The 27,316-nt window shown below is 34.8% G+C and overlaps 1 protein-coding gene across 1 annotated transcript in view; it reads left to right on the forward strand.

The window, feature by feature from the left end:
* Window positions 1–287: 287 nt before the first annotated feature.
* The window catches only part of LOC143382350 (mannosyl-oligosaccharide 1,2-alpha-mannosidase IA-like), a 108,802-nt gene continuing 81,773 nt past the window's right edge, over window positions 288–27,316 (forward strand). The window contains exons 1-3 of the mRNA XM_076836393.1: window positions 288–382; window positions 456–752; window positions 26,685–26,940. Of these exons, the coding sequence (XP_076692508.1) occupies window positions 288–382; window positions 456–752; window positions 26,685–26,940 (648 nt within the window). The remainder of the gene's footprint in view (window positions 383–455; window positions 753–26,684; window positions 26,941–27,316) is intronic.

A 27,316-nucleotide genomic window follows, 5' to 3' on the forward strand; every position in this document is an offset into this window, starting at 1 on the left:
TGCTCTACGGCGTGCACCCAACGGGTGTCGGCCCCGCGGCGGTTCAGCTCTCTCTGGGCCTACGGAGACAGGGGACGAGGCCCGGGCTGCAGCCCCGCCCGCGTGGGAGCGCCGCCTCTCCCGCCGCCGCCAGAGCGAGCGGCTGCGAGCTACCGGAGGCAGCGCGGAGGAGGGCCCCGCGGCGGCCGGGCAGGAAGGAGCCGGAGCCGGAGCCGACCCTCTGCCCGCTGAGGCGCGGTAGCTCCCGCGCGCCCGCGGCCGCCCGCCTCCCCAGGGCGGAGCGAGGAATGATCAGGCGCCCGCCCCGGGCTCTCGGACTGAGGGCCGGGGCCCGGCTTCCTCCCACGCCGCGGAGGCGCCGGGGTCCGGTCGCTGCGACCGGGCACGGCAGGGTCGGCGGCGGCCTCGCTCGGGGAGTAGGCGCTCCTGTCGACTGAACCTGCCGCGGTGAGGAGGAGGAGGAGGAGGAGGAGTCGGGTGGGGGCGGCCGCCGCGCCTCCCCTCCCCCGCACACGCCGGGGCAGCTCAGTGGCCGCCGGAGGAGGAAGTTCCGCTCCGACAGACCGTGCAGCTGCGGCTCCCGGGGCTCAGGTATTGGAGGCGCGATTGCCCTTCGGACCGACCGTCGAGGGTGCAGCGTCGGAGCTGCGCCCGGCGCCCGGAGCCTGCGGGGCGGCGTGGCTAGGCGCGGGCGACCGCCTGCTCCAGCCTGCTGGCTTCACCCGCCGCCGCTGCCTCAGCTTTCCCGCGAGGTGAGATCTTCCTCCCTTTTGGGAGACTTCCGAGGAGACCTGCATTTTCGCCCCCGCCACCGCGGGGGGAGAAGGTTAAGAGCCCTTAGTTGAACCTTTTGGAGTAGTTCTACATTTTTCATACCATTCTTCTATAACTAAGTTATTTGGGGATTTTTGCTATTTTCAACTTTTGTATTCTTGTAGATTGTTTCTTTCATTTTGCTTTTTGTGACTTTGAGAAAAGTCTAATGTGATCTATGAAATGTTACTGAAAAATTAGCAAAGTAGTTTTCCTTGACGATCTTATTTCCCATTTTATTTATATAAACTATGATGAATATTTGTAAAATATATATTATTTAGGACTAGCATCCAAGCTCTTTGTCACAGCCATGCATTAACATTATTTATTATTAACAGTAAGCTGTCATAAACTAAGCGGTTTCCTTTATATTGTGTGATCTAAAAGTTTAAATAAATATGGGCAATTTTCAGTTTAAAACATCACATAGTAGTTGAAATTAAAAATTTGAATGAAATATATTTGCATTTTTTCAGGTTTAAAAAGTTTGCTTAAATTGTGTAAGTAAAAAAAATTGTATAAGTAAGAATTCTTTAATTTATATAGCCCATGCATACATGTATATATATTCTTGCTATCTAAAATTCCTAGGTTCCTAAATTTGGAGATTGGATGTAGAGTTCTGATGGCAAAGGGTGGTTTGTGACCCAAATTCTGATTTTTGGAGAGTAAGAATTCAGATAGCAAATGATGCATGTGAAAATTTATTGGAATCTTTTTGGTTCCTGAATTTTGGAAAGTGAGAATTTGAATAGAGTTCAGTTAGTGAAGGATCTCTGTATTGGCTTATATATATATATATATTTTCCCTGTGGTTATATAATTTTATTTTTTTATTTTCTTAGTGTGTTTTTTTGATGCTTACTCTCATCTGGAAATGTAGCCCATAGTGATAAAAATTCTGTGAGAAGGAAATGAATTTTAAATTAAGTTTAAATGTGGAAACATAAAACATCAAATTAATAATGTAAATATTAACTTAATTAAAATATTTCAGAAAGATGACATCCCCACAGAATTGGTTGGTACTGGGATCATCCATATTTTGGGTGTGGATAAAAAGCTTAATTTAGAAGGCATAAATTGACAATTTATCTTAATTTTGTGTGTATGCGGAAGTGTTTGGGGAGAGGCATGAGGAACCTTACTTTAATAAGCATGGTCCTTATTCCTTATTAACAGTACTTAGGAGATACTTCTTGGACTGGTGTTTCTTTACTAATGGATCATTTAGTATAGTAGCTTGATGTTTACTCTCTGGAACACTTGGGTTCATACTATAGTTTGCAACTGATTAGATGTGGGATCTTTTTAAACTCTATGCCTAAGTTGTTTCGTCTGTATGACAGTAGCATCTATTTTGTAGGTTGTCATATTGAATCAAATAATACATGCAAAGCACTCAACACAGTTCCTAGCATTTATTTAATTAACCATACATTTTTAGCTATTATCAGTAATCATAATTATAGTTGAATATTTTAATTTGGACTCTGCTTTAAATATTGTATATGTTCCTGAAAAGTTGGGTGTCATTTGGTTTATATCTTAAAAGTACACTAGAATCTTATTGTCTAAAGGAACATTTTATAACCATACCACTGTTTGCAGCAAATGTATATTGCATGTGAGCTGCCAGGCCCTATTTATATGGAGCTTCCTTATCATGGGCATTAAATAAATAATGTTGGTTTCGAAGCATAATGAGTGCAGTGAAGTTGTGATCACAGCACATAATGGAGTTAGAGTTACTTAAAATATGGAGTGGGAGTACAGGGCAGTGACAATTAGGGAGGCTTCATTGGAAAGCAAGGGCTCAGAAACTTTGAGTAGGAAATCACTAAATGAAGTATAAAGAGGGGAGGAAGAAGGGGAGAAGTGGCCAAAGAGGTGACACTTGTGAGACCCCTAAGGTAAAACAGCTTAAGGTCATTGAGGATCTGCTCAGTGTTAAAGTATGGTTGATGTAGAGAGGGACTGTGTGGGGCCAAGTGAGGAGACTAGATGAGAGGTGTGATTTGGCTTGTGTGCATGTTTTTTGGGCCTCTTGAACATTACAGAACTTTGAAGTAGTTGCCAGCATTCTCAGATCAGGAGATTTCACATGAAATTCTGGGTTTCTGATTTCTTTTAAAAGATTAAATAGAGGACCCGGTAGCACCCAAGTTTGCATATTCTGATGGTAACTCAGCTCATATCTGGCAGCAACTGCTCCCTCTAGAGGGGCACGTGCTCTTCATTTTATGCCACTCAATTAAGGTGTCAAATAAGTAAATGAAACGAATCAATATTTAACCTGGTTGTTTTTGAGTTTGTAATCCCTAGGCAGTAACCTGGAAGATTTTCTATTTAGTATTTTGGTCTTTATCACAAGTGTATTAATGGGAAGATATTGATGCAAGGGTATGACATGCTCATTTTATATTTTTTTAAAAAGTAAACAATCTCTTTTGTTCAAGAGGGCAACCAGTTAGGAGGGGTTAGGTCACAGACGATATTGACTTAAACTACAGTGGTGATGTGGGGAGGTGAGAAATTAGTGAAGAAAAGAAATTAATTTAAGAGATGTTAAATTGTTCGGTTTTGTAGAAAAGTCGTGGTTGGTTGGAATATGGGGACTGAGGTAGGAGGAGGAGGTAGTCCAGGTTAACTTAGAGGTTTCTGGGTTGTATGGCCATGGGCTATATTTATTTATATTACTTATATTTTATATATCTATGTCATATTTGTACTATATTTAGCTCCTGAATTTATTCAATTGATAGTATATTTTTATGAAGAAACAAGTATGTTTCCTTCTGTTAAGTAGTACACAAATAACCCAGAGTTTTCAAACTGTATTTTATATATTATGTATAATAAATATTACCACCTTGAAGGTGGTAATGACATGTAATTTGGGTTGATTATGGTCATTTGTAGCATTTGTGACTTAAAGTACCTCATATGGGAATTGGTTATAATATACATCAGTATTGCAATATCATCATAATTTGTGTATGTAAAAGATATAATTATAATTTTCATTTTTGAAAGTGGAATTTGTTTATATAATGGCTTTATATAATAAACTCTGTGTATGTGCATGTGTGTGTATGTGTGTGTTTCAAAAAAACTTATTTGAACATCCAGTAAGTTTCCTCTTCTAGTCAGAATTTTGTTAGTCTAAATTGAATATTTGAGGTTCAGGAATATGATTACCTCTGATAGTTTCCTCCAAGGGAAGAACACATAGGCTTTGGTGTAAGGAGGACCTAAAGTTGCGTCTTGGTTCTACTAATTAGCTAAGTGACTTTGTTCTAGACATAATTGTTTTAAACTGGGGCTGGCCAATGCAGTAGCTTTTAGTCACCTAAGACTTCTGCATTTTTAAAGTGGCTGGTACAGATTGCAATGAATTTTAGTGAGTTTTTTAAGTTCTTTATACCATGATTTGGAGTTTTGTCTCTTATTACAAGAGTACAGATTTTGTGGCTCCGGAGACTGAGGCAGGAGGAATGCATAAGCAAGTTGCTAAGCATTTCTGTGATATCCTGTCTCTAATTAAACACACAAAATAGGGCTGGGGATATAGCTCAGTGGTTCAATCCCTGAGTTCAATCCCTGGTACCAAAAAAGGAAAAAAAAAAAAAGTACAGATTTTTAAATCTGACTGTTGCAATTTTAATTTTCATGCCATCTTTCCTTATCTCATTTCTCTTCTGTGCCTTTTTCCCCCCTCTATCCTGTTCTCAACTTAAGACTTTCTGCTCCTTGGTTTCATTCTCTAATAAGTCTTTTGGATATTATATTTCCCTTGTAATTTATTGCCCCCACTTGGCTCATGAGTATTTTCCTATTTCCCTTTACTTAGATTTGAATTATTTACGATTTGTTTATACTTGACATTTGTCAACAACAGAGTGGTGTAGATGCCTTTGCTGTATTATTTATTGATTTTTAAATATAGTATTGAGTGAATACCTTTCTAGCTTTGTAGTTGGAGAAAAGTTGATCTTTCAGCTCTCAGTCTGTTTGCCTCTGTTCTGTTGATGATAGGTAGCATTTTTTAGTAGTCTCAACTTTTTTGGTACTAGAGTAGGTTTTATGTAATTTCCAAAGTCAGAGTAGAATTCGCAGGATAGATGGTCACTAAGATTTTTTTTTTACGTCTTGTCCTTCTGTTTGCAGGATAGACAGTCACTAAGATTCTTTTTGTCGACAAGACAAAAAAAAAAAATAGATTGTGGTGGTTCTTCCTTTTGTCCTCCCACAAGAACATAGTTAGGTTTGGAATGGACTAAGTGGAAAAGAAAGTTCAACAGTGCTCTGACTGCATAGAGGTCTCTTTTCCATCTTCTCATTGGGACAGACCAGTGACTGAGATAGGGAACAACTAGAATAGAACTGGGATAGCTTGCTTTCTTTTCTCTTTTTTTTTAGTGCTGAACCAAGGACCTCACACATGCTAAGCAAGCACTCTGCCACTGTATATCCCCAGTCCATAGTCAGGTATTTTTTGTTCTATGAAGATAAAGTAAGGCTTGGTTTCTTGGTTTTTGTAAAAGTTATGGGTTAGTGGAGAGTTCTTCCAGATTTTGATGTAAAAATTCATAATGGCGGGCTGGGGATGTGGCTCAAGCTGTAGCGCGCTTGCCTGGCATGCGTTTGGTCCGGGTTCGATCCTCAGCACCACATACAAAGATGTTGTGTCCGCCGAAAACTAAAAAATAAATATTAAAATTCTCTCTCTCTCTCTTTCTAAAAAAAAAAAAATTCATTATGGCTATTGTTTTGATAGTTTTTAGGTTGTTTTTTTTTTTTTAAAAAAAACATTATTTCTGTGCCTTTTGCGAGTATTATGATAATCTGGAGGAAGCTGTATTTGAGAACTACTCATTAGATGACATTTCGCATACTCTATATTTAAAGTCAAATTTTGATCCAAAACAAAATAACTATGACTTTGCTATTTTATTTGTTCAGCAGTTTTTTAATAAAATGCCAAATTTATTAGTATGTATTTCATTCTTCTCTTTAGGAATAGACTATTAGTGTGGCATGGTTAAAATGCAAAATGCTAGGGTCTAAGTTGTGATTTTCATGTTGGTTATAGCGAATATTGGATATTCTAGGAGTTAACAATATAAAATGCCCATAATAGGTGAACAGTATTTATTGAATGTTGTTAAATAATTCAAGGAAATAAAATTTGTTCAAATAGTTTGTTTACTCTAAAAGCTATAATAGCCTCTATATAATTTCCATTGGATTTCTTAAGAAGAGTTGTAGAGTTAGAAATATTTACTTTCTCTTATTTACTAATATTTACTTGACTTTCTTATTAAAGTATTAATAGTCCAAAATATTAACATTGATTTGTATCGATTATATAACTTCTATAGCATAGTTTAAGATTTTATTTTTAATCATCACTTTTTTATTGTAAATCTGTACTTTAATATTGTAAATCTGTACTGAAATATTTTAGTTATTTTGTTTAATGTCGTTTCCTAATAGTATATTTTGACCTTCAGCACTCTTGTTAATATAATTTTAGTTATTAATAGCTGAAATAGCCCAAATTCACATATAGATGAATTACTTTAGCTTGCCTGCCATTCTGTAGTCTTTTTTTTAATTAAATGTTTCTTATGTATCATCCGTGATTACACATGTAAAGCATTTTATAGTCATTTGCTTACTTATCTGTCTCCCTTAATAGGACATGAATTCTTTGAGAACAAATGACTATATTTATTTATCTTTGTTTTTCTAATGCTTGAAGTACATTTGATCCTTAATAAAAGTATATTTCTACTGAATAAATATTGTCTGTGGTAAGATGACAGATTCCCTGAGTATAAAAGAATTGCAAGAAAGCATTGAGAGAGAAAATGCAAAAGTAGGAAGAATGATGCCTGAAATTGATAATGCAGTCTTTAATAAAGGCCCTTTATACAAAAGAATAACAGATTAGAAATAATTAATTTTGGGCCTATCCATAACAAATTTATTTTCTGTAAATGTATCTGAAACATTCTGCATGACCCTACAGTGAATTTCTGCCACTTCAAGAAAAAAGGAAAACAATAGAGAATATGTGATGAGTTTTTCCATATATTTAATCCTCTTTAAACTTCATATGAGATCTATAAATTAGGTATCATTGATTTCATTTTTATAGGTATGAATGCTGTAAAATTTTTATAGGTATGAAAAGCTGGAGTTGTTCACATTGAAGTTAAGTGTCTACTAGGAATCAGTAGTATATGATAAGCATTAATTGATTTTTTAATGGGAAAACGTTATGTTCACTGTTGTTTTGAACATTATAAAAATATTTAACTTATAGTTTGGACTGAATTTACATATTTTTTGGCTAGGAAAATCATTTTGCTACTTTAGTTTTCCCTAACTCTGCAAATTCTGTCAGAAAAGTTATTTTTGCCTGCCATTGAATTTTTTCCCATTTTTTTTGATTGGTGCATTATAGTTGTAAATAATGGTGATTATTTGAATTTTTGCTGGAAATTTTTTCCTATTGGAACATGGTTGAAATGAAACCTGAACTGGAGATTCATTATTCAGACTGGGTTTTAGGATTTATCATTCTTTATGATAAATCATCTTGAAAGGTTATGTTTTCCATTGATCTGTCTTGGAATGTAATATGGTCCAGAGGGACGGCATCATTATATATTTAAAAGAACATTGGGTTCAGTGTTAAAGAGTTAGGTAGGGGCTCTAGTTTCAGCCTGGTCCTTTGTTGTTGAAGTGTATTTAGATAAGCTGTTAAATTTTCCTATACCTTAATATCCTTATTTATGAAATGAGGGAATTGATTAAGTCTTTTCTTTCAGTTCATGCATATGAAACAAATAATTTTATGAAATAGGGAACTGATGAGTGTGTGGTAATTTAGTTCAACATCACAAATACTATGAAGATAGAATGTAGTCTACTAAATAGGAATTAATGTCATTTGGTATAAAAATTGTTTCAAAATCATTTTAGAATTACTAAAATTTATATGTTATCTGATTATTTACATAATGAAATTGTACAGATTTAAAAAGTGGAAATGAATGAAATGACTGTTTATATATTCTTATTTCTCATTAGTTTAAAAGTATAATTTATTAAGCATTTTGTTTGCAAGCCTGAAAGTAAAGGGTGTTTTTACAAAAGTGTTTCTAGATATTATTTTGAGCTCTGGTTAGCAAGCATACTTTTTCATTTGTTACCTAAGATGTTAGGATAGATTCTGTGGAAAATGGGGTCTTTGAGTAATTGAGGCCTCAGGCCCTGTGGAGACTCATACTACTCCTGAGGCACAATTTTCTTTGATTTAAGACTTTAATTTTCTAACTTTAATATTGAGAGATACCATTGAAAGTGTTCTTTTCGATTCTTCATATTTTAACAAGAACTTTTGGGATAAGTTATATAAATATGGCATTAATAAACATTTACCTTTTCATGACCTTGATTTTTTTCTTCTCCAGTTAAATAGGCGAAGAAGGTGAACATTGAGTAGTTGTCTTCTCTTGGGAACTCTTATAAATATAAATTAATAGAATTTTCATGAAGAGCAGTGTAGTTATATCAACTAATTTAAAGTGCACATTTAAAAAAATTATTATTATTTTTTTTTGTGGATAGACATAATACCTTTATTTATTTATGTGGTGCTGAAGATCGAACCTAATGCTCCATGCATGTGAGGCAAATGCTCTACTACTGAGACACAACCCCAGCCCCTAAAGTGCATATTCTTTAGATTTAATAATTCTTCCAGGAACTTATCCTTGGGAAAGTACATCAGGGCACAAAGAAATGTTCCGAAATATCCCTTGAAGCTGTAACATGACATGTTGTAAATGATCCAAATGTCTGTCAACAGAAGATTAAATAAATGTTCCTGATATGTCAGAGATTTTTTGCTTTGCCGGTTTTATAGTTTTATAATAGTGTATTTTGATATATCATAGGTTAAGTCCTCTGTCATTTTTTAATAAAAGTTGTAAGCATCTATAAAACAACAACAGATAATTAGTGAAGGTTGATGCACTATTTAGCTTTGTTATATACAAACATTTCCTTATGTTAGCTGAAGATTAACCTTCTTGCTTTTTCAAAGTAAATCTTTATCCTCATTAGGACAGTCATTCTTAGTACATGTTCTTAAACATAATAAATTATCCTACAGGGTTTTTTTTTCCAGCGGCATCTTTGCTGCTTGTGTATGTTAATGTTAGTTTATATTCATTTAGGTTGTTCCATTATATGAGTGAACTTCAAAATATTTGTATGTTCTACTAATGATGGATCATTTCAGGTTTATTTCTTTGCTTTTTCTTTCTCCCTGCAAAATCATTTCTTTACATGTATTCTTAGGCACATGTGTTTTCTGCAAGTTGCAAATGTAGAATTCATTACTGGATTATAGGTTATGTTCAGCATTGACTCTAAATTTTGTTACTAATAAACGGTGACACTTCAGAGCTATCATTTTCACTTCTACCCATATCTCACAAACCATAGTATTACTAGATTTTAAAACTCTTTGCCAATTTTAGTTTGCATTTCCCTAGTTATTAATGAGGTGAAAATTTCTTTTAATATACTTACTGGTTGTTTGGGTTTTTTAATCTCTTAGTTGCTTTTTTACTTTTTTTTTTTTTTTTTTTTTTTTGCTAATTTTTCTCTTGGGTTGTTTTGCTTTTTCCTTATTCATTTGTAGAAATTGCTTCGACATTCTGGGTAAATTCTCCTTGCTATAGGTATTTTATTTTTATATTTTATGTCTTTAGTTTTACGAAAGTTTTAAATTTTAATATAATTGCAACTGTCATTATTTTCTTTTATGGTCTTACTATTTTTTTTTTAAGGTAGGGAAAATGTTCCAGGAATTATAGTCTCCCATGTTTTCAGTGCTAGTAGTTTAAAATTTTTTTTTTTTTAATATTTAGGGATTTAATCTATTTGGTATTGATTTTTGTTTATGGTGAATTAGGGACTGAATTTATATTTTTCCACATGGGCATCCATTTGTCTCTGTGTTACTTAACGAAGAGTCTTTCCTTTTCCATGAATTTGTTTTGTTGTTTCTACTATATAATATTTTTCATATATTTCTATGTTTTCTAATCTCTTGGTTCTTTCATACATTTCCTTTCGAACAACATGTTATGTTTTGATAAGGATAGCTTTAGATAAGTTCATATTAGATAAACTGCATTCTTCTGTCTTATTCTTCAAAGTTGTTTTTGACCTTCTTAATTCTTAAGCTCTTTCATAGTATTTTATTTTTATCAGTTAAATCCCCCCCAATCCCTTTTTACCCCCCACCCGCCAAACAGGGATTGAACCCAGGGTTTTTAACCAGTGAACCACATCCCTAATACCCCACCCCTCTTTTTTTAATAGCAGAAATGCTCTCATCCTGCCAGTATTTAAATTTTTTTTTAAGTTATTGATGGACCTTTTTTATTTATTTATATGTGGTGCTGCAAATTGAACCCAGTGCCTCATGTGTGCCAGGCAAGCACTCCACCACTGAGCCACAATCCGAGCCCATTTGAGACAGGGTTATGTTAAGGTGCTTAGGACCTTGCTAAGTTGCTAAGGCTGGCTTTGAACTTGCCATCCTACTGCCTCAGCCTCACAAGCTGCTGGGATTATAGGTATGTGCCACTGTGTCCAGCTATCAGGTAAAATTTCCTTAATTTAAAATAACCATTTTAAAGTGACTATTTTAGTATATTCACAGTATTGTGCAACTATCGAAACAATTTCATCACCTCAAAAGGAAACATCATTTCCATTGATCAATACTCCCCACTCTTTCTCCTCACTACCCCTGCCCTCTTCAGTCCTGGCAACCACTGGTTTAATTTTTGTTTGTATGGATTTTTGTGGTCTGTGTATTGCATGTAAATGGAATCATGTGATGTAAGACCCTTTGTGTCTGAATTTTTTCAGTTAGTATGTTTTTGAGGTTCATATACGTTGTTCCATCTCTTATTTCTTCATTCCTTTTTATGGCAAAATAATATTTCACTTTGTATATATATATATACAGTTTGTTGGTGCAGTCATCTGCTGATGGGCATTTGGGTTGTTATCACCTTTTTGACAATGGTAAGTAGTGTTGTGAACATGTTCACAAATGGATTTAAATACTTATTTTCAGTTTTCTTGGGTGTTTCCCTAGGAGTGGAATTGCTGGATCATATGGTAATTCTTGTTTAACTTTTTGAGAAACTGCCAAACTGTTTTCCACAGCAGATGAACTATTTTTCATTTCTACCAGCAATGTACAAAGATTCTAATTTCCTTTTTTTATACCCTCTTTGATACTTGTTATTACCCAGTTTTAAAAATGTTCATTATATCCGTTCCAGGGTTATAAAATGGTATCTCATTGTGGTTCTAACTTGCAGATCCCTAATGACTAATGAGGTGATACATTTTTTCCCCCCATGTATTTGCTTGCCATTGTATATCTTTTTTTGGAGAAATGTCCATTCAAGTTCTTTGTCCATTTTTTGAATTGGGTGGTTTTTCTTTTCCTTATTGAGTTGTAAGAGTTCTTTATGTCTTTGGGACTATAGATCCTTATTAGATATGTGATTTGCAAGTATTTCTTCCCTTTCTGCTGTCTTTTTACTTCTTGGGGGGGGGCGGGGGGAGATCACCAGGGATTGAACCCAGGGTCGCTTAACCACCTAGCCACATCCATTTTGTATTTTTTATTTTGAGACAAGGTCTCACTTAGTTGCTTAAGGGACTTATTAAGTTGCTGAAGCTGGCCTCAAACTTGCAATCCTCCTACTTCAGTCTCCTGAGCTTCTGGGATGACAGTCCCCATTTTGCAAAAAGAATGGAATCAAAGGACATAATGTTACGTGTAATAAGCCAGGTGAAGTAAAATAAACATTACATATTTTCTCTCTTGTGGAAATTACAAGGAAAGAAAAACAAAAACAAAACCAAAATGACTTGGAAGTAGAAGTGGGACTTTTAGGGAAGGAAAAATAGATTGGGGAGAGGAGGACAAGAGGGTTGTAAGGAGGGTAGGTATGATCAAAGCTCTGAGAATGTCACAGTGAAAAACATTAATTTGTACAATTAAAACTCATTAATTAAGAATAATAAAAGAATGCAAGATAATTTTGATGACCATTTTAGAAACTGGTTTCCCCATTGAATGGATTTGCATGCAACCTTGTTGAAAATCAGTTGGCTATATAGAAGTAGATTTTATTTCTGGACTCTGTTCTGTTCCATTTCTGTTCCATGTCTGTTCTTATACACAATAGCTTTCATTATTGTAACTTTGTAGTAAGTTTTGAAATTGGTAAGTATGGATATTCTAGCTTTGTTACTCTTTCAGTATTGTTTTGGTTATTTGGGACTGCTGGCAGTCCCTTATGAATTTGAAGGTAGACTTTGAAGTTCTGCAAAGATAGCTGTTGGAATTTTGATAAGGAATTACTCTGAATTTGTGGATTGCTTTGGGTACTATTATCATCTTGACAATATGACCAGAAGAGGTCTTTCTATTATTTAGGCCTTCTTTAGTTTCTTTCAGCAGTGATTGTAGTTTTCAGTCTCAAATGTTTCATTACCCCTTTTATTAAATTTATTCCTAGATGTGCTACTCTTTTTGCATACTATTGTAAATGTGACTTTTTCTCCCGACATTTTTTAATTGGTCAATTGTAGTTGTACATAATGATGGGATTTGTTGTTACATATTCATACCTGCACATAGAGTAACAGTAGCATTTGTCCAGTATCACTCCTCAGTACTTCCTCCCTCCCTCACTCCCTCCCCAACTCCTTGCCCTTGGTCTCTTTCCTCTGCTGATTTCCCTTTGATTTTCATGAGATCCCTAACCCTCTTGCCCCCACCCCCACCACCCCATTCCTTTTCTTTTTCCTCTCCAGCTTCCACATATGAGATAAAGCATGTGATCCTTGACCTTCTTAGTTTGGCTTATTTTACTTAACATAATGGTCTCTAGTCTTGTCTGTTTTCCTGCAAATGACAATTTCATTTCTCTTTATGGCTGGATAAAATTCCATTGTGTATATATATACCACATTTTCTTTATCCATTCTTTTGTTGATGGACACCTAGGCTGGTTCCATAGTTCGGCGCAACTTTGCTCAATTCATTTATTAGCTCTAATAGTTATTTTGTAGATTCTTTGGGATTTTCTATATAACCTGTGAATAGTTTTAGTTCTTCCTTTCCAATTTAGAGGCCTTTTTTTCTTGACTGATTACTCTGGTTGGAACCTCTGGTATTAAATAGCATTGGTAAAAGTGAATATCTGTCTTATTCTTCATCTTAGGAAGAGAATTTGTCGTCAGTCTTTCATTGTTAGGGATAATATTAGCTTCTTTGTGGTGAAGAAGTTTCTTTTTATTTCTGGTTTGTTGAGTATATTTATTATGAAAGGATATAGGATTTTGTCAGATGTTTTTAAAAAATTTATTTGTTTACTTATTTGTGTCAATTCAGATGCTGCTGTGTTTTATTCCCTTCATTGTATTAATGTGTTGCATTACATTTGTTGATTTTCTTATATTGAGCCATTCCTGGATTTCTGGAATAAAGTCCACTTGCTCATGGTGTATAATCCTTTGAATATGCTGTTGGAATCAGTTGCTGGTATTTTAATGAGGATTTTTGCACTTGTAAGAGATTTGTCTTTAGTTTTCCTTTTCTTGGAATGCATTTGGGTGGCTTTGGTGTCAGGATAATAATGGCTCCATAGAATGAATTAGGAAGTGTTCCCTTCTCTTTTATTTTATTTATTTATTTATTTATTTTTTAAAGAGAGAGTGGGAGAGAGAGAGAGAGTGGGGGAGGGAGAAAGAGAGAGAGAATTTTTTTTAATATTTATTTTTTAGTTATCGGTGGACACAACATCTTTATTTATATGTGGTGCTGAGGATCGAACCCGGGCCGCACGCATGCCAGGCGAGCGCGCTACCACTTGAGCCACATCCTCAGCCCTCTCTTTTATTTTAATGACAAGTTTAAGACTGATTGGTGTTAATTCTTTAAATGTTTGGTGGACTTCACTTGTGAAGCCTTCTGGTTCAGGGTTTTGCAGAATTTTATTTATGACTTGCAGTCTCCTCAGGTAGATGAACAGGAGGGCTTCTTCCCAGAAGTGACCAAGACAGACTTTTTTAGCCTGTGCTGGAGCACATACCAGTTTTTAACTTAGGTGTATAAATAGAAGAGAACAGTAGACTATGTAGCTGAGTGCCTTGCTAAATTCCAGATCTCTTCCCAGATGCTTGGAAGTGCCTTCTTTTTGAGTATGTAATAGTAAATAGTAATTATGGGCTGGTTGACTACCTTCCTACATGTCACCTTGTTATCTGTGCCATATTCAGAATAACTTGGGGTTTTAAGCATATAGGTGGGATTCTTCTCAGTTTTTTAGTGGTATTGGTAGGTCAGCATTTTCCATTTTATTTTAATTGTATTGCCTTAGCAAGCTGGTGGGGCGGGGAGTCAAAAGCCTGGTTTTATTCCTAGAATATTTTCCATTCACAGTATAAGAATTACAGAAAGGAATCTTTTTGATACGGATAGTAGAAATCAACTATAACACATGCAAAAAATTTATTGGAAGGATATTGGGTGGCTTTCATAGTTGAATTTAAAGTCTGGAGAACTAGGTTTAGAAAATAGTTATTAAGTAAAGCCAGACTTCATTAAACGAAGCCAGACAGAACCACACTGAAGGTTAAGGAATAATTAGGTTCCATTGTCATTGTTGCTAATCACCAAGCACTGGTTATAGCATTGCTACCTCATGACACTGGATACCTCTATTTCCAGAGTGGTTTCTTAAAAAGTTTTATTAATATTGGAAAACCTAGAGAATTCTGGATAGTGATAACATGAATGGGATTCTTAAGATATGAACATAAACTCATCAAGGTAGAAGTAAAGGAGATTCCAGGGTTTAATGTGCATAGTCTGGAAGGTATGAAAATACAGAATCTGTTTAGAGGGTGGTCAGAGTTGCATGGGGTATTTTTAAAGGCAACAGGGCTGGTAAGGGAGGCTGGGTCTTTAGTTTAAATAGGGATTGCTTAAGAAGAGAAGATAATTTGTTTTCTTATTTTAATAGGTGAAAGGTACACAGCTATGATAGAGTAGAAAAACATTACAGAACCAGTGTTACTGATCCTAATACATTTCTATCCTAAAGAAGTAGAAAGGAGACCTGATACTGATCTATTTGAGTTGCTAGATGCTTTTAAAGATGAAGAAGAATGTGCTTCTGTCCCAGAGTATAATTCCCCCAAAGTGCAAGATAGTCATTCTTTAGAAGTTAAGGTATTTGACATTTAGTTCTATATAGGAGGTATTGTTTACATTTTACAGCCCAGCAGACTGAGGTATAGAATTTAACTTGTTCCAGATCATGTAAATTTCAAGTTTCTCTGACCCTACAGATCATGAAGCAGAATTTACTGATGTTTATCAGTTAATCTGTAGATTATAGCCTAAGTAAATAAAAGATTATCACTAGACTTTTGAAATGTCATCCTTACTCTCAGGGAATCTTAAAACTGGATCCCAGATTGGAGCCATTCTTTTTCACCGCAACTTTTTTTTTTGATTGTCAACGGACATTTATTTATTTATTTATATGTGATGCTGAGAATCGAACCCAGTGCCTCACACATGCTAGGCAAGTGCTCTACCACTGAGCCACAGTCCTAGCCCAACACTGTAACTTGATTTTTTTTTTTTTTTGAGTTCACTATACAAGACAGTTTCCTTTGTGAATCGCACACAGTATTATATTGTATAGATATTTAGTTGTTTCAGCACCATTTGTGAAAATGAAGACTTTACTTTTTCTGTTGAATTTTCTTTGCACCTTTGTTTAAAACTAAATGACCATATATGCATGAATCTGTTTTTGTACTTAATTGTGCATTTTTATGCTACTACTGCATTGTCTTTTTAACTGTAACTTTATACTAAGTCTTGAAATCAGGTAGCTTAAGCTTCCAGTTTCTTTTCTCTTTTTAAAGTTGGCTATTCTTGGTTGCATTTCTATATAAATTTAAAATCATCTTTCTAATTTTTCTGAAAAATCCTGCTGATTCTTTTGTTTGGATTGCATCAAATCTGTAGATTAATTTTGGGAGAATTTTTATCCTAACAGTATTGAGTCTTCAGTTTACAAACATGCTATAACTTTTTACTTATTTGGATTTTCTGTAATTTCTTTTCAGCTGTGTTTCATAGTTTTCAACATATAGGTGTTAACACATCTTTCTTAAACTTTTTAAAGCAATTCACATTTTTTAATGCTATTTTAAGTGATATTTTTAAAATTTTGCTTTTTTTTTTCCTTTGCTGGTAAATAGAAATACATCTGATTTGTTAATATTGACTGTTGTTCAATGATCTATCTTACAAAACTAACTTCAAAACTAACTTACTGTATTTTATGGCTTTGTTTTAAAATTTTTTTTTGTAGATTCCACAGAATTTTTACATAATCATCTTTCCTATCAACGAATACAGCTTTATTCTTTCCTTTGTAATCTACATGCTTTTATTTTATTTTTTTGTGCTCTATTACACTTTCCATAGAGTGTCTGATGTGTTATTGAGTTGATGTGGTGAGAGTGGGTATCTTTCCCTTGGTCTTGATTCTAGCAAGAATTTGTTCTGTTTTGCATCAGTAACTTTGATGTCAGCCATAGATTTTATACAGATGCTTATATCAGTTCACTGGTATTCTTAGTTTGATGAGGGTTTTTTTTTTTTTTTTTAAGTCGGGTGAATATTTAATTTTTGTCAAGTGTGTTTTCTGCCTCAGTTAGGGTGATGATATTATCATTTTTCTAAGTCTGCTACATTGTTTGATATTTGACTATTAAACACCATTTGGGTCATTGTTTATTATATAATTCCACTAGTGGATTTCTCTGTTCATGAGGGATATTAATTAGTTTCTAATTTTATTTACTTATTTTTACTCTGATTCTGTATCAAGGTAAAGTGGTCTCATAAAATGAGTTGGGAAGTTTTCTGAAAGAGTTTCTATGTAACTGCTATTAATTTTGACCAAAATCCTTGGTATAATTCACCAGTGAAATAATATGAACTACAAGTGGATTTTTTTTTTTTGTGTGTGTGTGTGTATATGAGAAAAGGTTTTATACATTGTTTTTTAAAATGGATTGTAGGCTGTTGACTATTGAGGTAACCTATTTCTTGAGTTTATTTGAATAGGATTTTTTTAAACAAGGGATATAAATTGATGAATTTTGGTATAAAGTTGATATACTTTCTTTCACTTTAATATTTGTCAGATTATAGATATGTCATTTCTCTCATTCCTAATATTGATAATTTGTGATAATTTCAATGCCATTCACTCAAGAATAGGAAAAAAAAAGTAGAAGGAAAATATGTAAGAATATAAAGGACTTTAACATTATCAACCAGCTTGACCTAATGGATGTTTATGAAGCACTCTACCCAAAAGCAAAATTCATGTTCACGTTCAAATGAAGATGTATGTACATAGACCATTTTGTGGGCCATAAAACAAGTGAAGGACTCAAACAATATGAAGTATGTTCTTCGTTACAATGGAATTAAAATAAAGATCAATGAGATGAAGATACTGAATAATCTCCAGATATCTGGAAATTTAAAACACTTAAAATCATAATTTGACCCAATAATCATGGGTGAAAGAAGAAATCAAAAGTATAATCAAATGAGTGGTCATTCTTCCAATATATCAATAGCCACGGAATTGTATGCTTTAAATCAGTAAATAGTATGTGTTGTATAAAATGGTCATCTTTACTCCTACTCTTATGAACTATTGCCTCATATTAATATAGCTGCTCCCACATTCATAATGAAACATCTTTCTGGAGGTATACCTTATACAACATAAAATTCACCCTTGTTAAGTATATAGTTAGGTGAGAGCTTCATCTGTCTTCCATAGGCTGATGATTTCCAAATCCTCGTTGTCAGCCTTGTACATCTGAACCTGTGTGCATTGTAGACTTTTTAACTTAGCATGTTTCAAGTCATAGTAGTTTGTCTCTCTTTGTCCAAATAACATTTTTCTTCTTTATTCTCAATCTAGTTAATGGTACCCCTTTTTTCTAGTCAGTACAGTGAAAAACCTACTATTTTAACTTCTTTTCCCTTTCGTATTTACTAACTTGCCTTAAACTGGTTCTGCCTTTCTGAGGTCTCTGATATTCAGTCCTCCTTCTTCATATCTATTTTAGATACAAATTATTAGGTGATTGTCTTTTTAGTTTTTATTTTTTGGAACCCAGGGGCAATTAAACACCCAGCTCTTTTTTATATTTTAATTTGAAACATGGTCTCACTCATTTGCTTAGGGACTTTCTTAAATTGCTGAGGCTGGTTTTGAACCAACAATCCTCCTGCCTCAGCTTCCCGAACCACTGGGATTACAGGCATGTGCTTGTGCCTGGTGACTATTTTCATTTTTTGCCTGCATGCCTGCTTCTAGTCTTGTATCATCTCCCTTCTCTCCTCCACTCCCAAGTCAATTTTGAGGAGGTCCTCTTTTCAAAATTTAAGTACAATTATGACACTTTCAAGTTGAAGTCCTTCAGTGACTTGCTTTTGTCCTTAGAATGCACTGTAAGCTCTCTTCATAATTGAGCTTTTGCTTTCTCTGGTTTCCTTGTTAAGCTTAGTATATCCTACTTTACTGTACCCTCTTCCACCCTACATACTATACTTTAGTGGTTGTATTAAATTAATTTGCTATCTGGTATGTTATATAACTTCTTCATTGCCTTTGTACAATCTGCTTTCTATCCCTAGAATGTCCTAATTTTTGTGATCTGCCTGGCAAACTCCTGTTCTCCCCTTTCTGTTTGAAGATCATGTATTCTTTTCTGCCATTTCCCTCTGTAAATGTGCTTTCCAGTCATACTGGTATGCTTAGAAAATGGCTATTCTTTTTCCATGTATATTTTACCTTTCCTATGATAGTTACTGTTGTGATTCACACATTTTGTGCCTATTTTATTTATGAGAACCCTTTGAGCAAATAAGGTGTCATGTTTTCCTGTGTATTTCCTGCACCAATTTCAGGGCCCCTCATGTTTGGAATATGATGGTTGATCATTATTGAGTTAAGCTAAAATTAATTTAATAACTTATCACCATTGATTTAAACTGAAATTACTATTAACTCAAATCCTATTAAAGTTCCAGTTAGAATAATCTATAGTTGTTCTCTATGTAAATGAAATCTTTGAGTAGCCAAACAAATGGTCAGCCAAACTTTAGAGACAGTGAGTTGCTGTTGATGTCCAGGGGCTGCATTATTAAAATGGAAGCATTTTGGTGTTATATGGGAATCATGTGATCAAAGCAGTTGGATTTAGTGTTGAAAGTTGAGGTTCAGTGGACTTCTCAGTGTTTGACATTGAGTATTTTTTAGACTTTTTTATGTGGCTGACCAATTACCTCTATTGAGAAATAGTTGTTCTTTTCTATTAAGCTATCTTAAGAATAGTAGGATTTATTCTTATGAAATGGGGAGCCCAAATGTGATACAGTTTGTGCTGTTCATTCTTACCTATAATCAGTACACTGGAAAACACACGATTTGGCTTAAAATGATAACATTCTGAAAGTTCTTTGTTGTTTATATAACTGTATTATTCTGAGCAGATAGAGTACATTCAGTTGCTGCTAAGAATCATATTAGGCAGAATTTGTGAACAGCTCCATTATAATAGTTGACATCTTGGTTACCTCCAAGTTTAAGGAGTTATTTCATGACCTTGAAGGTCATGATTAGCATTTCTTTTTGGAAAGGCTTAAATTCCTTCAGACACTTAGCCACTAAGCTCTATAGAATGCTTCTGTTTTAGTGTTTTCTGTACTAGTTGCTGACTGACCTGTAGACATTCCTTAAAACCATTTTTGGCCTATGTTGTATATAGGTAGCTGTTTACATAACTGCTTCTACTGTTTTTATTGTGCTTTCCTGGATTCTCTGAAATTTCTCTTGAATATTATGAAAATATAGGATATTTGAGAAGGTTGTTTAATATCTAGCATTATTTAAAAATTTATGGTATTAGCTGTCATTTATCTTTTAAAAGATCATATTACATTATTGATTCTTTTTGTTAGCACATAAGGGTAAGGGTAAATTATTCATGAGTTTGGGGGGGGAGTAATAAGAAAAAATTTAGTACAGTCTATAATGGTTGAGAATAGTTATCTTAAGTCCATATGGGCTCACATATTTCTTAAAACTTTAGTCAAAAGAATAAGGCCTGGAACTCTTAGCAAGAGGCAATGAATGTGTAATGGTGTTGGTATTGCCATAAAAGAAAGTAAGTATCAGTGGAAGTTTGAAGACTTGGAATCTAGAAAGATGGGATCCAGTAGGTAGGAAGAGAAGAAATTACATTACTGAGTATCTGCTGTCTGCTAGGTAGTTTTGTTCCCTGACTTCTTGCACTCTTATTTATAACGATTCGTTGACTATTTTGGGTTTTCTCTGTAGAAGTGATATTGCTTGTGACAGAGGATATATTTTTTTAAACTTTCTTTTCCTTATATTTACATTTTTTGTTTAGTTTTATTGACTAGGACTTATACTACAACCAAATAGAAGCTGTGATGATGAGCATTCTTATTTGTTTCCCTCATTTGGGAGGGAATTGCTTCTGTAGTTTCATTATTAAAAATTATACTTGCTGTCATTTTGAGAAGACATCTTTTATATAGTTAAAAATCTCTTTTTCTTCTTTGCTGTTAGGTTTTGGTATCAGAAATGGTGTTTTTTTTTTTCTTTTTCTTTTTTCTTTTTGGCTTGTTTGTTTTTGTTTTTGGTGGTACTAGGAATTGAACTCAAGGCCATTCACATGCTAGACAAAGTACCCTACCATTGATCTACCTCTCCATTAGTCCTGGGTGTTGAATTTTACCACTGTCTTTGTCAGTTTCTATTTTTCTTATTTTACCTATTAGTAGATAAGTTATATTGATAGTATGAAGCATACTGAGAGAAATCCAGTTAGTTTTGATGAATTGTCTTTTTTCTGATTCCTAATATTGCTGATTTGCTTTGCTACAATACTGATTTTTAATTTTGATATTGTGTTCATGAACAAGCTTAGCCTGTGATTTCCCTTTACCATATGAGTTATTCAATCCTGTTTGGAGATGTTGAATTGGAGGTATCTGGCAAATATTCAATGGTGATAACCTACGTAGTGTTAGTCATTTGGATCTGGAGTACTTAGTTACCTGATGAAGGCTGAACATATGTGTTTTGATATAATTAAGAAAGTACAGTTGGTTGATGTTAATAGGAGGAGTATGTTGGGGAAGAACAGAAGTGGCCCAGAGAATGGAATACAGTTTTGGTGTTAATAGAAGATGGTAAAGTCAGGTGGTAAGCTTATTGGAAAGGCATGTTTGAGGAAAAGAGAATTTTGAAGAAAGGATAAGCTTAGCTATCAATTTTTCACTTTGGTGTATGGAAGCATTATGTAAGGTCTAGGAAATAGAAACAAGTGTAGTACTCTTTAAAAAGGTATAGTGGTGAGAGGAAGGAAGAGGAAAACAGTGAAGGTAGAGTTAGAGGCAGTTAGGAGGGAGGTTTTTATTTATCTACTATTTTTTAATTGTTCTAATTACTTATACATATGGCAGCAGATGAATTTTGATTCATTGTACACAAATAAAGCACAACTTTTCATTTCTCTGATTGTACACAATGTAGAGTCACACCATTTCTGCAATCATACATGTACCTAGGGTAATGATGTCCATCTTATTACACCATCTTTCCTACTCCCATATCTACTTATTTTAAAAGAATGAGTGAGACTTCATGTTTCTAGGTGAAGGTTAAAAGTTCTAATTGAAAGTGACTACAAAAGGAAATAGTTTTGCCAAATAAGATCTCAGTGTAATTTTGTGTATCCCTGTGTAATTTAGCATCATTTTTGTTCTTCAGAGTGCCTCCACACATGGTTTATTTAAATATTCTAATTGGACAAGGAAATATAGTGGTAGTTCATCCCTGTCAAGTCAACACTCAAAATACTAACTAAAAAGAGCTTCAGGAAAGTAGACCATCTAGGATGGATAATGTCTCAGTTAAGATTAGGTAGGTTACTTATCGATTACAAAAATCACAAAGTAACAGTGGCTTAACCAAGATAGAGGTTAATTTCTGATCAGACACAAAAATTTTGTAGGACAGTATCAATAAGAGAGGCTAATAGTTTTTATTTAGTAGGAACATTTACCTTACAAAACAATTGAGGGCTCTAAGGCTAAGGAAGAAGTAGTATCTATTGGGAGACAGTTATTAATATCTGTGCAATCAGTAAGAGACAATCTCTTACATAAAATTCCTCTCATATAAAAAGCAGCATTTGTATGGTGTTTAAGAAGTCAAAATGCATTTGTTTATATCCAGGCTTTCTACTTTCTAGCTCTGTGACCCTGAACAAGTCACTTAATTTTTCTCTTTGTGCCTTGTTATTTTCACAATAAGAAAAAGAAAGGTTTTTAATAGAGGGTTAAATTAGTACAAGTACTGGTAAGAGTATTAAATAAGGAAATCTAAGTAATTGACTAAATCAGTTGCCTGGTATATGTAAGCCATAATTATTAGTTTTCTTGGTGTTTGCCTTTGCATAGTGTGTTTTCCCATCATCAGTGTGTGACAGTGTGCGTGGAATATTGCCAATCTTGATAAACTCACCTAATCCTCAGGGTCCAGAATTTTTACCGGGGCTTCATTCTGTAGACAATATTGTTTTCTTGTCTAAATTGTTGAACTCAGTCTCTGGATGAACTATGTGACCCAGAGCCTTCGCCCAAAGTTACATTGTTGGTGTTTCTGTCAGAGCTGTCTTCTATCCTAAGACTGTCAGGTGAGGCCAATCCCACTGTGGATAGACAGAGATACTTTATCACATTTGGCAGATTACTTCCCAGAAACCAAAGAAAATAGCCAGACTTTAATTTGGGGAAGGACAGATTCTTTACTACACAGGCAGATAAAAGCACTGATGAAAAAGAAAATAAGAGATGTTTACAGATAAATCTGTTGAAGTTTGTTATTGTTTGGATATAAGGTGTCCCCCCAAAGCTCCTATTGATACAGGAATATACAGAGATGAAATGATTAGACTATGAGAGCTATGACCTAATCATTCGATCCTAGTTTGAATGGACTGACTGGGTGGTAACTGTAGATAGGTGGGGCACAGCTGGAGGAAGTGGGTTACTGGGGAATGCCCTGGAAGGCATGTTCTTCTCTGTGGCCACTTATACCTCCCCTCCACCCCCATGTCTTGACCTCACTATGAGCTGAGTAGCTTTCCTTTGATGGGCCCTACCCCATGACATGCTGCCTCACCTTGGGCCCAGAGCAATGGAGTTGGCCATTGTGGACTGAGAGCTTTGAAATTGTGAGCCCCAAATGAATTTTCCCCCCTCACAGTTGTTCTTGTCAGGTATTTTGGTCATAGTGATGCAAAAGCTGATTAAAACAAAGTTGTCAAAGTTAAAAATCTGGAAAAGAAAGATAATCTAAGTGAAATAAAGGTTCAAAAGAAATGACCCACCAGGAATGGTGGCAAAAGCCTGTAATCCTGGCTACTCAGTTGGCCCAGGCAGGAGGAGCTCAAGTTTGAGTCTTACTTGAAAAACAGTAAGATCTTGTCTCAAAATTCAAAAAAAGGAAAAAAAGAACCGGTACCTCTGGGTTTCATTCCTAGTACCATCAAGAAGAAGAAGAGAAAAGGGGTGACCCAATTGATGATCTAGAAATTGGCTGTTGAAATGAAATTTGAGGAGCCAGTTGAATGAAGATCAGAATGAAAATAAATTTTTGCAGTATATAATAATACTAATTACAATGTACTATTTATTAAAAAAAACAGAAGGAGTTTGAATGTTCTCATCATAAAGAAATAATTAGTATTTGAGGAGATAGGTTTACTCTGATCTAATTAGTGCACAATGTATACACATGTAGAAACAATGAAACATCACATGGTTTCTAATAAATGGGTATAACTTTAATATATTAGCTAGAAATTTTTTAGTGCCACTAAGTGGTTATTTAGAAAAATACTGTTAAGGAAGAAAGGAAATAAAGTGCTTTCTTTCCTATGACAGTTGGAAGGTTTGCTGTCATCCCTTATATTTTGGAGGAGAAGTTAGAAGGAGGTTTGAAATAATTAATGACTTAATGTGTGTATAGAATATTACCATTTACTGAGTTCATTTAATTACCTTGGATCTCCTAGGTCAGTGGATCCAATGTAAGTGAAAGTAATTAATAAAAAGCACTATTTAAAAGTGATATAGTCACGGTAGTATCATCTGTTTTCTTGTCTCTATTGATGAAGGTCCTGATCTTGAAGGTTTTTTTTTTTTAGTGGTTATGCCAGGTTGCAGAGTGAGTTGGTAGGGCTGGAGCTAAAATGTTTGTCTCCTGACTTTGGGTTAAGTAAAATCCCCCAAGGCCCTTTAATTACAAAATGATTCCTTTTGGAATACAGTTCTCAGGAGTTCTAATTAAATTCCTGAAATTCTGCATTTCCTCTTAAGTACTAGGTGATTGGTCTTTGAACTCTAGTTGATGTTGGTTTTTCTGAAATGGTGCGTATGCTTACTAAACTCTTAAATAAGTAGTGCTTTTTGAGGGACAAGTGCAAATGCATTTATAGATGGTTTAGATTTTCAACAGGTCTTTGAATAAAACTCTTCACAATATTTCAGTAGTACAAGTTCTGATGGAAAAGTTAAACTGTCAGTTCAATAAAGTGAGATAATATGACTGGAGTTTTTTTCTAGAACATTAAAATTTAATTTTTTTATTTCTATAAAAGTTATATAATTTTTAACACATGTTGCTATTAAGTGTACTTCTTGTGGAGGAACAATTGATTCTAGCATTAACATTTAGTTAATAAAAATAATAAATAGGAACCTATCACATGGCAGTGTTATTAACACCTAAATGTTACCATATTATCATGTCATGAATTTTAATATGTATTTGAAGGTGCATTTGGATTGCTCACCCTGAAGTCAGATTTTCTATGTATAGCTCTTGATCATTTATAGCCTTATGGTGGTCCATAAATGTTTATCTCATAATCACTTTAGATGAGGGTCTTGAAATCTGTGTTTATTTGTATTTAATATTTTTGAGTGCCTATTATATTCCAGGTATTGGACTAGAGATTGAGGGATACATAAGTAGAGGGCACATTATATAGGATTTTTTAATAGGCCAGAATATAATTCCTAAGGATAAGGGATGCCAGGAGGTAGTGTTTTATGTGAGAGAATGATATAATCAGTATAATTTCAGAAAGTTCATTAGTTCTGTCATGTAGATTGGCAGAAAAGTGAGTGTTGGGTACTGGAATCAACTATTCCACTTTGGATTATGAATTGGAGACCTCAGGTAAGGTAGTTAGATAGACTGTTTTGGAGCCTGGGTTAAAAGTCAGATTTGCATATTACCTTTGAGTTCTTACTAACATGTGTACCTTAAAATATGTGTAACTATAACCACAACTTCTGAAATAGTAATTTTTTCTATATTTTTGAAGCTGTTAGTCTGTGAAAGAAGACTATGGTTCAGGAGTCAGTCCCTGTTCTTGTATGATGTGGTTCAGGCCTTGAAGGAGGACTTTTTCAGAAAGTCCTGCTCAGCTCATGCTCTGGGGGGAGGTCATGTGAGCCATATGGTGAGGGCAGAGCCTCTGGAGGTCATAGAGAAGCAGCTGAACCAGAGTAGACTCTAGGATGTAAGGCTCTCTGGGAGTTTGAACTTGGTTAGCTTGTTTCCAGGGACTCCTGTGTTGACCAGTTTTTAAATGACCCAGAAACAAAAGAAAGAGCCCTGAACAGATAACCTATTCTTACCTCTACTTCTTCAGAGAACCAGGGCTCATGGCTCAGTAGGGTTTGAGAGCTCAATAAGGTTTACCAGCCTTTGAGTTTGGGTATCATATGATGAGCTCAGGAGTTATAATCTATCTTTAAAGGTGGCCTTAGAAATTAAAGATGCAATGGGAATGAGTGTTATTCTTGACACAGTGATGTCTGTGCATGTATTTTAAAACATGAAACCCTATCAAATCAGAAACACTTCTGATCCCAAGAATTTAGGATAAGGAACACTCATACAGATCCATAGGTTTTAAATGGACATATTAAATTGGAATCTGTATTTTCAATGGCAACCAAGGAGGGTTTTAAGTGGTCGTGTCCACATCAGTTGAGCCATCGCACTATGAAATCTTAGTTCCAAAATTTAAAAGTTTTAGAAGCATATGCTGTACTTACAACAAATGAAATTTATTTTTTTCCCTTTGTTTTTTCCCCTTTGTCCTTGTGTTTATATTTTTGTTCCATCTCTGACACTTAATTCTGTTTTACTTTCTCTCCTCCCTTAATTTTTTCACTGCTTTCTGCTTTTTTCATGTACCCATAAGTTACTAACTGCCATTTTCTCTATTCTGACTTAACCTTGAACTTGGAACTTTGTTTCTAGGTTTCCTCTTTCCCTACTATGTAAAGTCCTTACTCTTCAGCAAAGTTCATTTTCTTACTCATATCAAGTTATATTTATCCTATTCTTTTAGGCAAATCTGAGTCTTTCTCACTGTTCATTCTTGTCTTTCAATGTCAGAATTAGAAAACAGTGATCAGTTTGATGAGGAACTTTTTTCTTGTTTAAAGATTGATTTTCTTAAGAATGCTCACTCTTACCAGTCTTCTTGTTGTTGTTTTTCTTTCCTCCTAGGGAAGAAGAAGAACGTTTGAGAAATAAAATTCAAGCAGACCATGAGAAGGCCCTGGAAGAAGCAAAAGAAAAATTAAGGAAGTCAAAAGAGGAAATACGTGCAGAAATTCAGACAGAGAAAAACAAGGTAGCTCAAGAAATCAAGACAAAAGAGAAAAAGCCTCTGCCACCAGTCCCTATTCCAAACCTTGTAGGAATCAGTGGTGGAGAACCAGAAGATAGTGACATAAGAAAGAAAAGGGAAAAAATTAAAGAGGTAATAAGCTGAGGTTTGTGACATGGACTGGTTATGGACATGTGTTTACCGGGCTGGTTATAGAAGTGTGTGGATATAAATATATATATTTATACCATCTGTGTTGCCATATTTTGATATTTTTTGTTCTTGGGTCATAGTTGTATTTCAGTTTCTAGGTCGGCAGTAAAGACTAGAGCTCTGTCTCTTTCTTAGTGTTGATTGTAATAAAATTATGTACAGTCACAAATTTGATACAAGGTTGTTGTTTTCTTTCTTTTTTTTTTTTTTTTTTATTACCAGGGATTGAACTTAGGGGTACCACTGAGCCACATCCCCAGTCCTGGTTTGTATTTTATTTAGATCCAGGGTCTCATTGAATTGCTTAGCTAGTGTC

The sequence above is a fragment of the Callospermophilus lateralis genome, chromosome 16 (genome assembly GCF_048772815.1).
Source record: "Callospermophilus lateralis isolate mCalLat2 chromosome 16, mCalLat2.hap1, whole genome shotgun sequence".
Taxonomy (NCBI): domain Eukaryota; kingdom Metazoa; phylum Chordata; class Mammalia; order Rodentia; family Sciuridae; genus Callospermophilus; species Callospermophilus lateralis.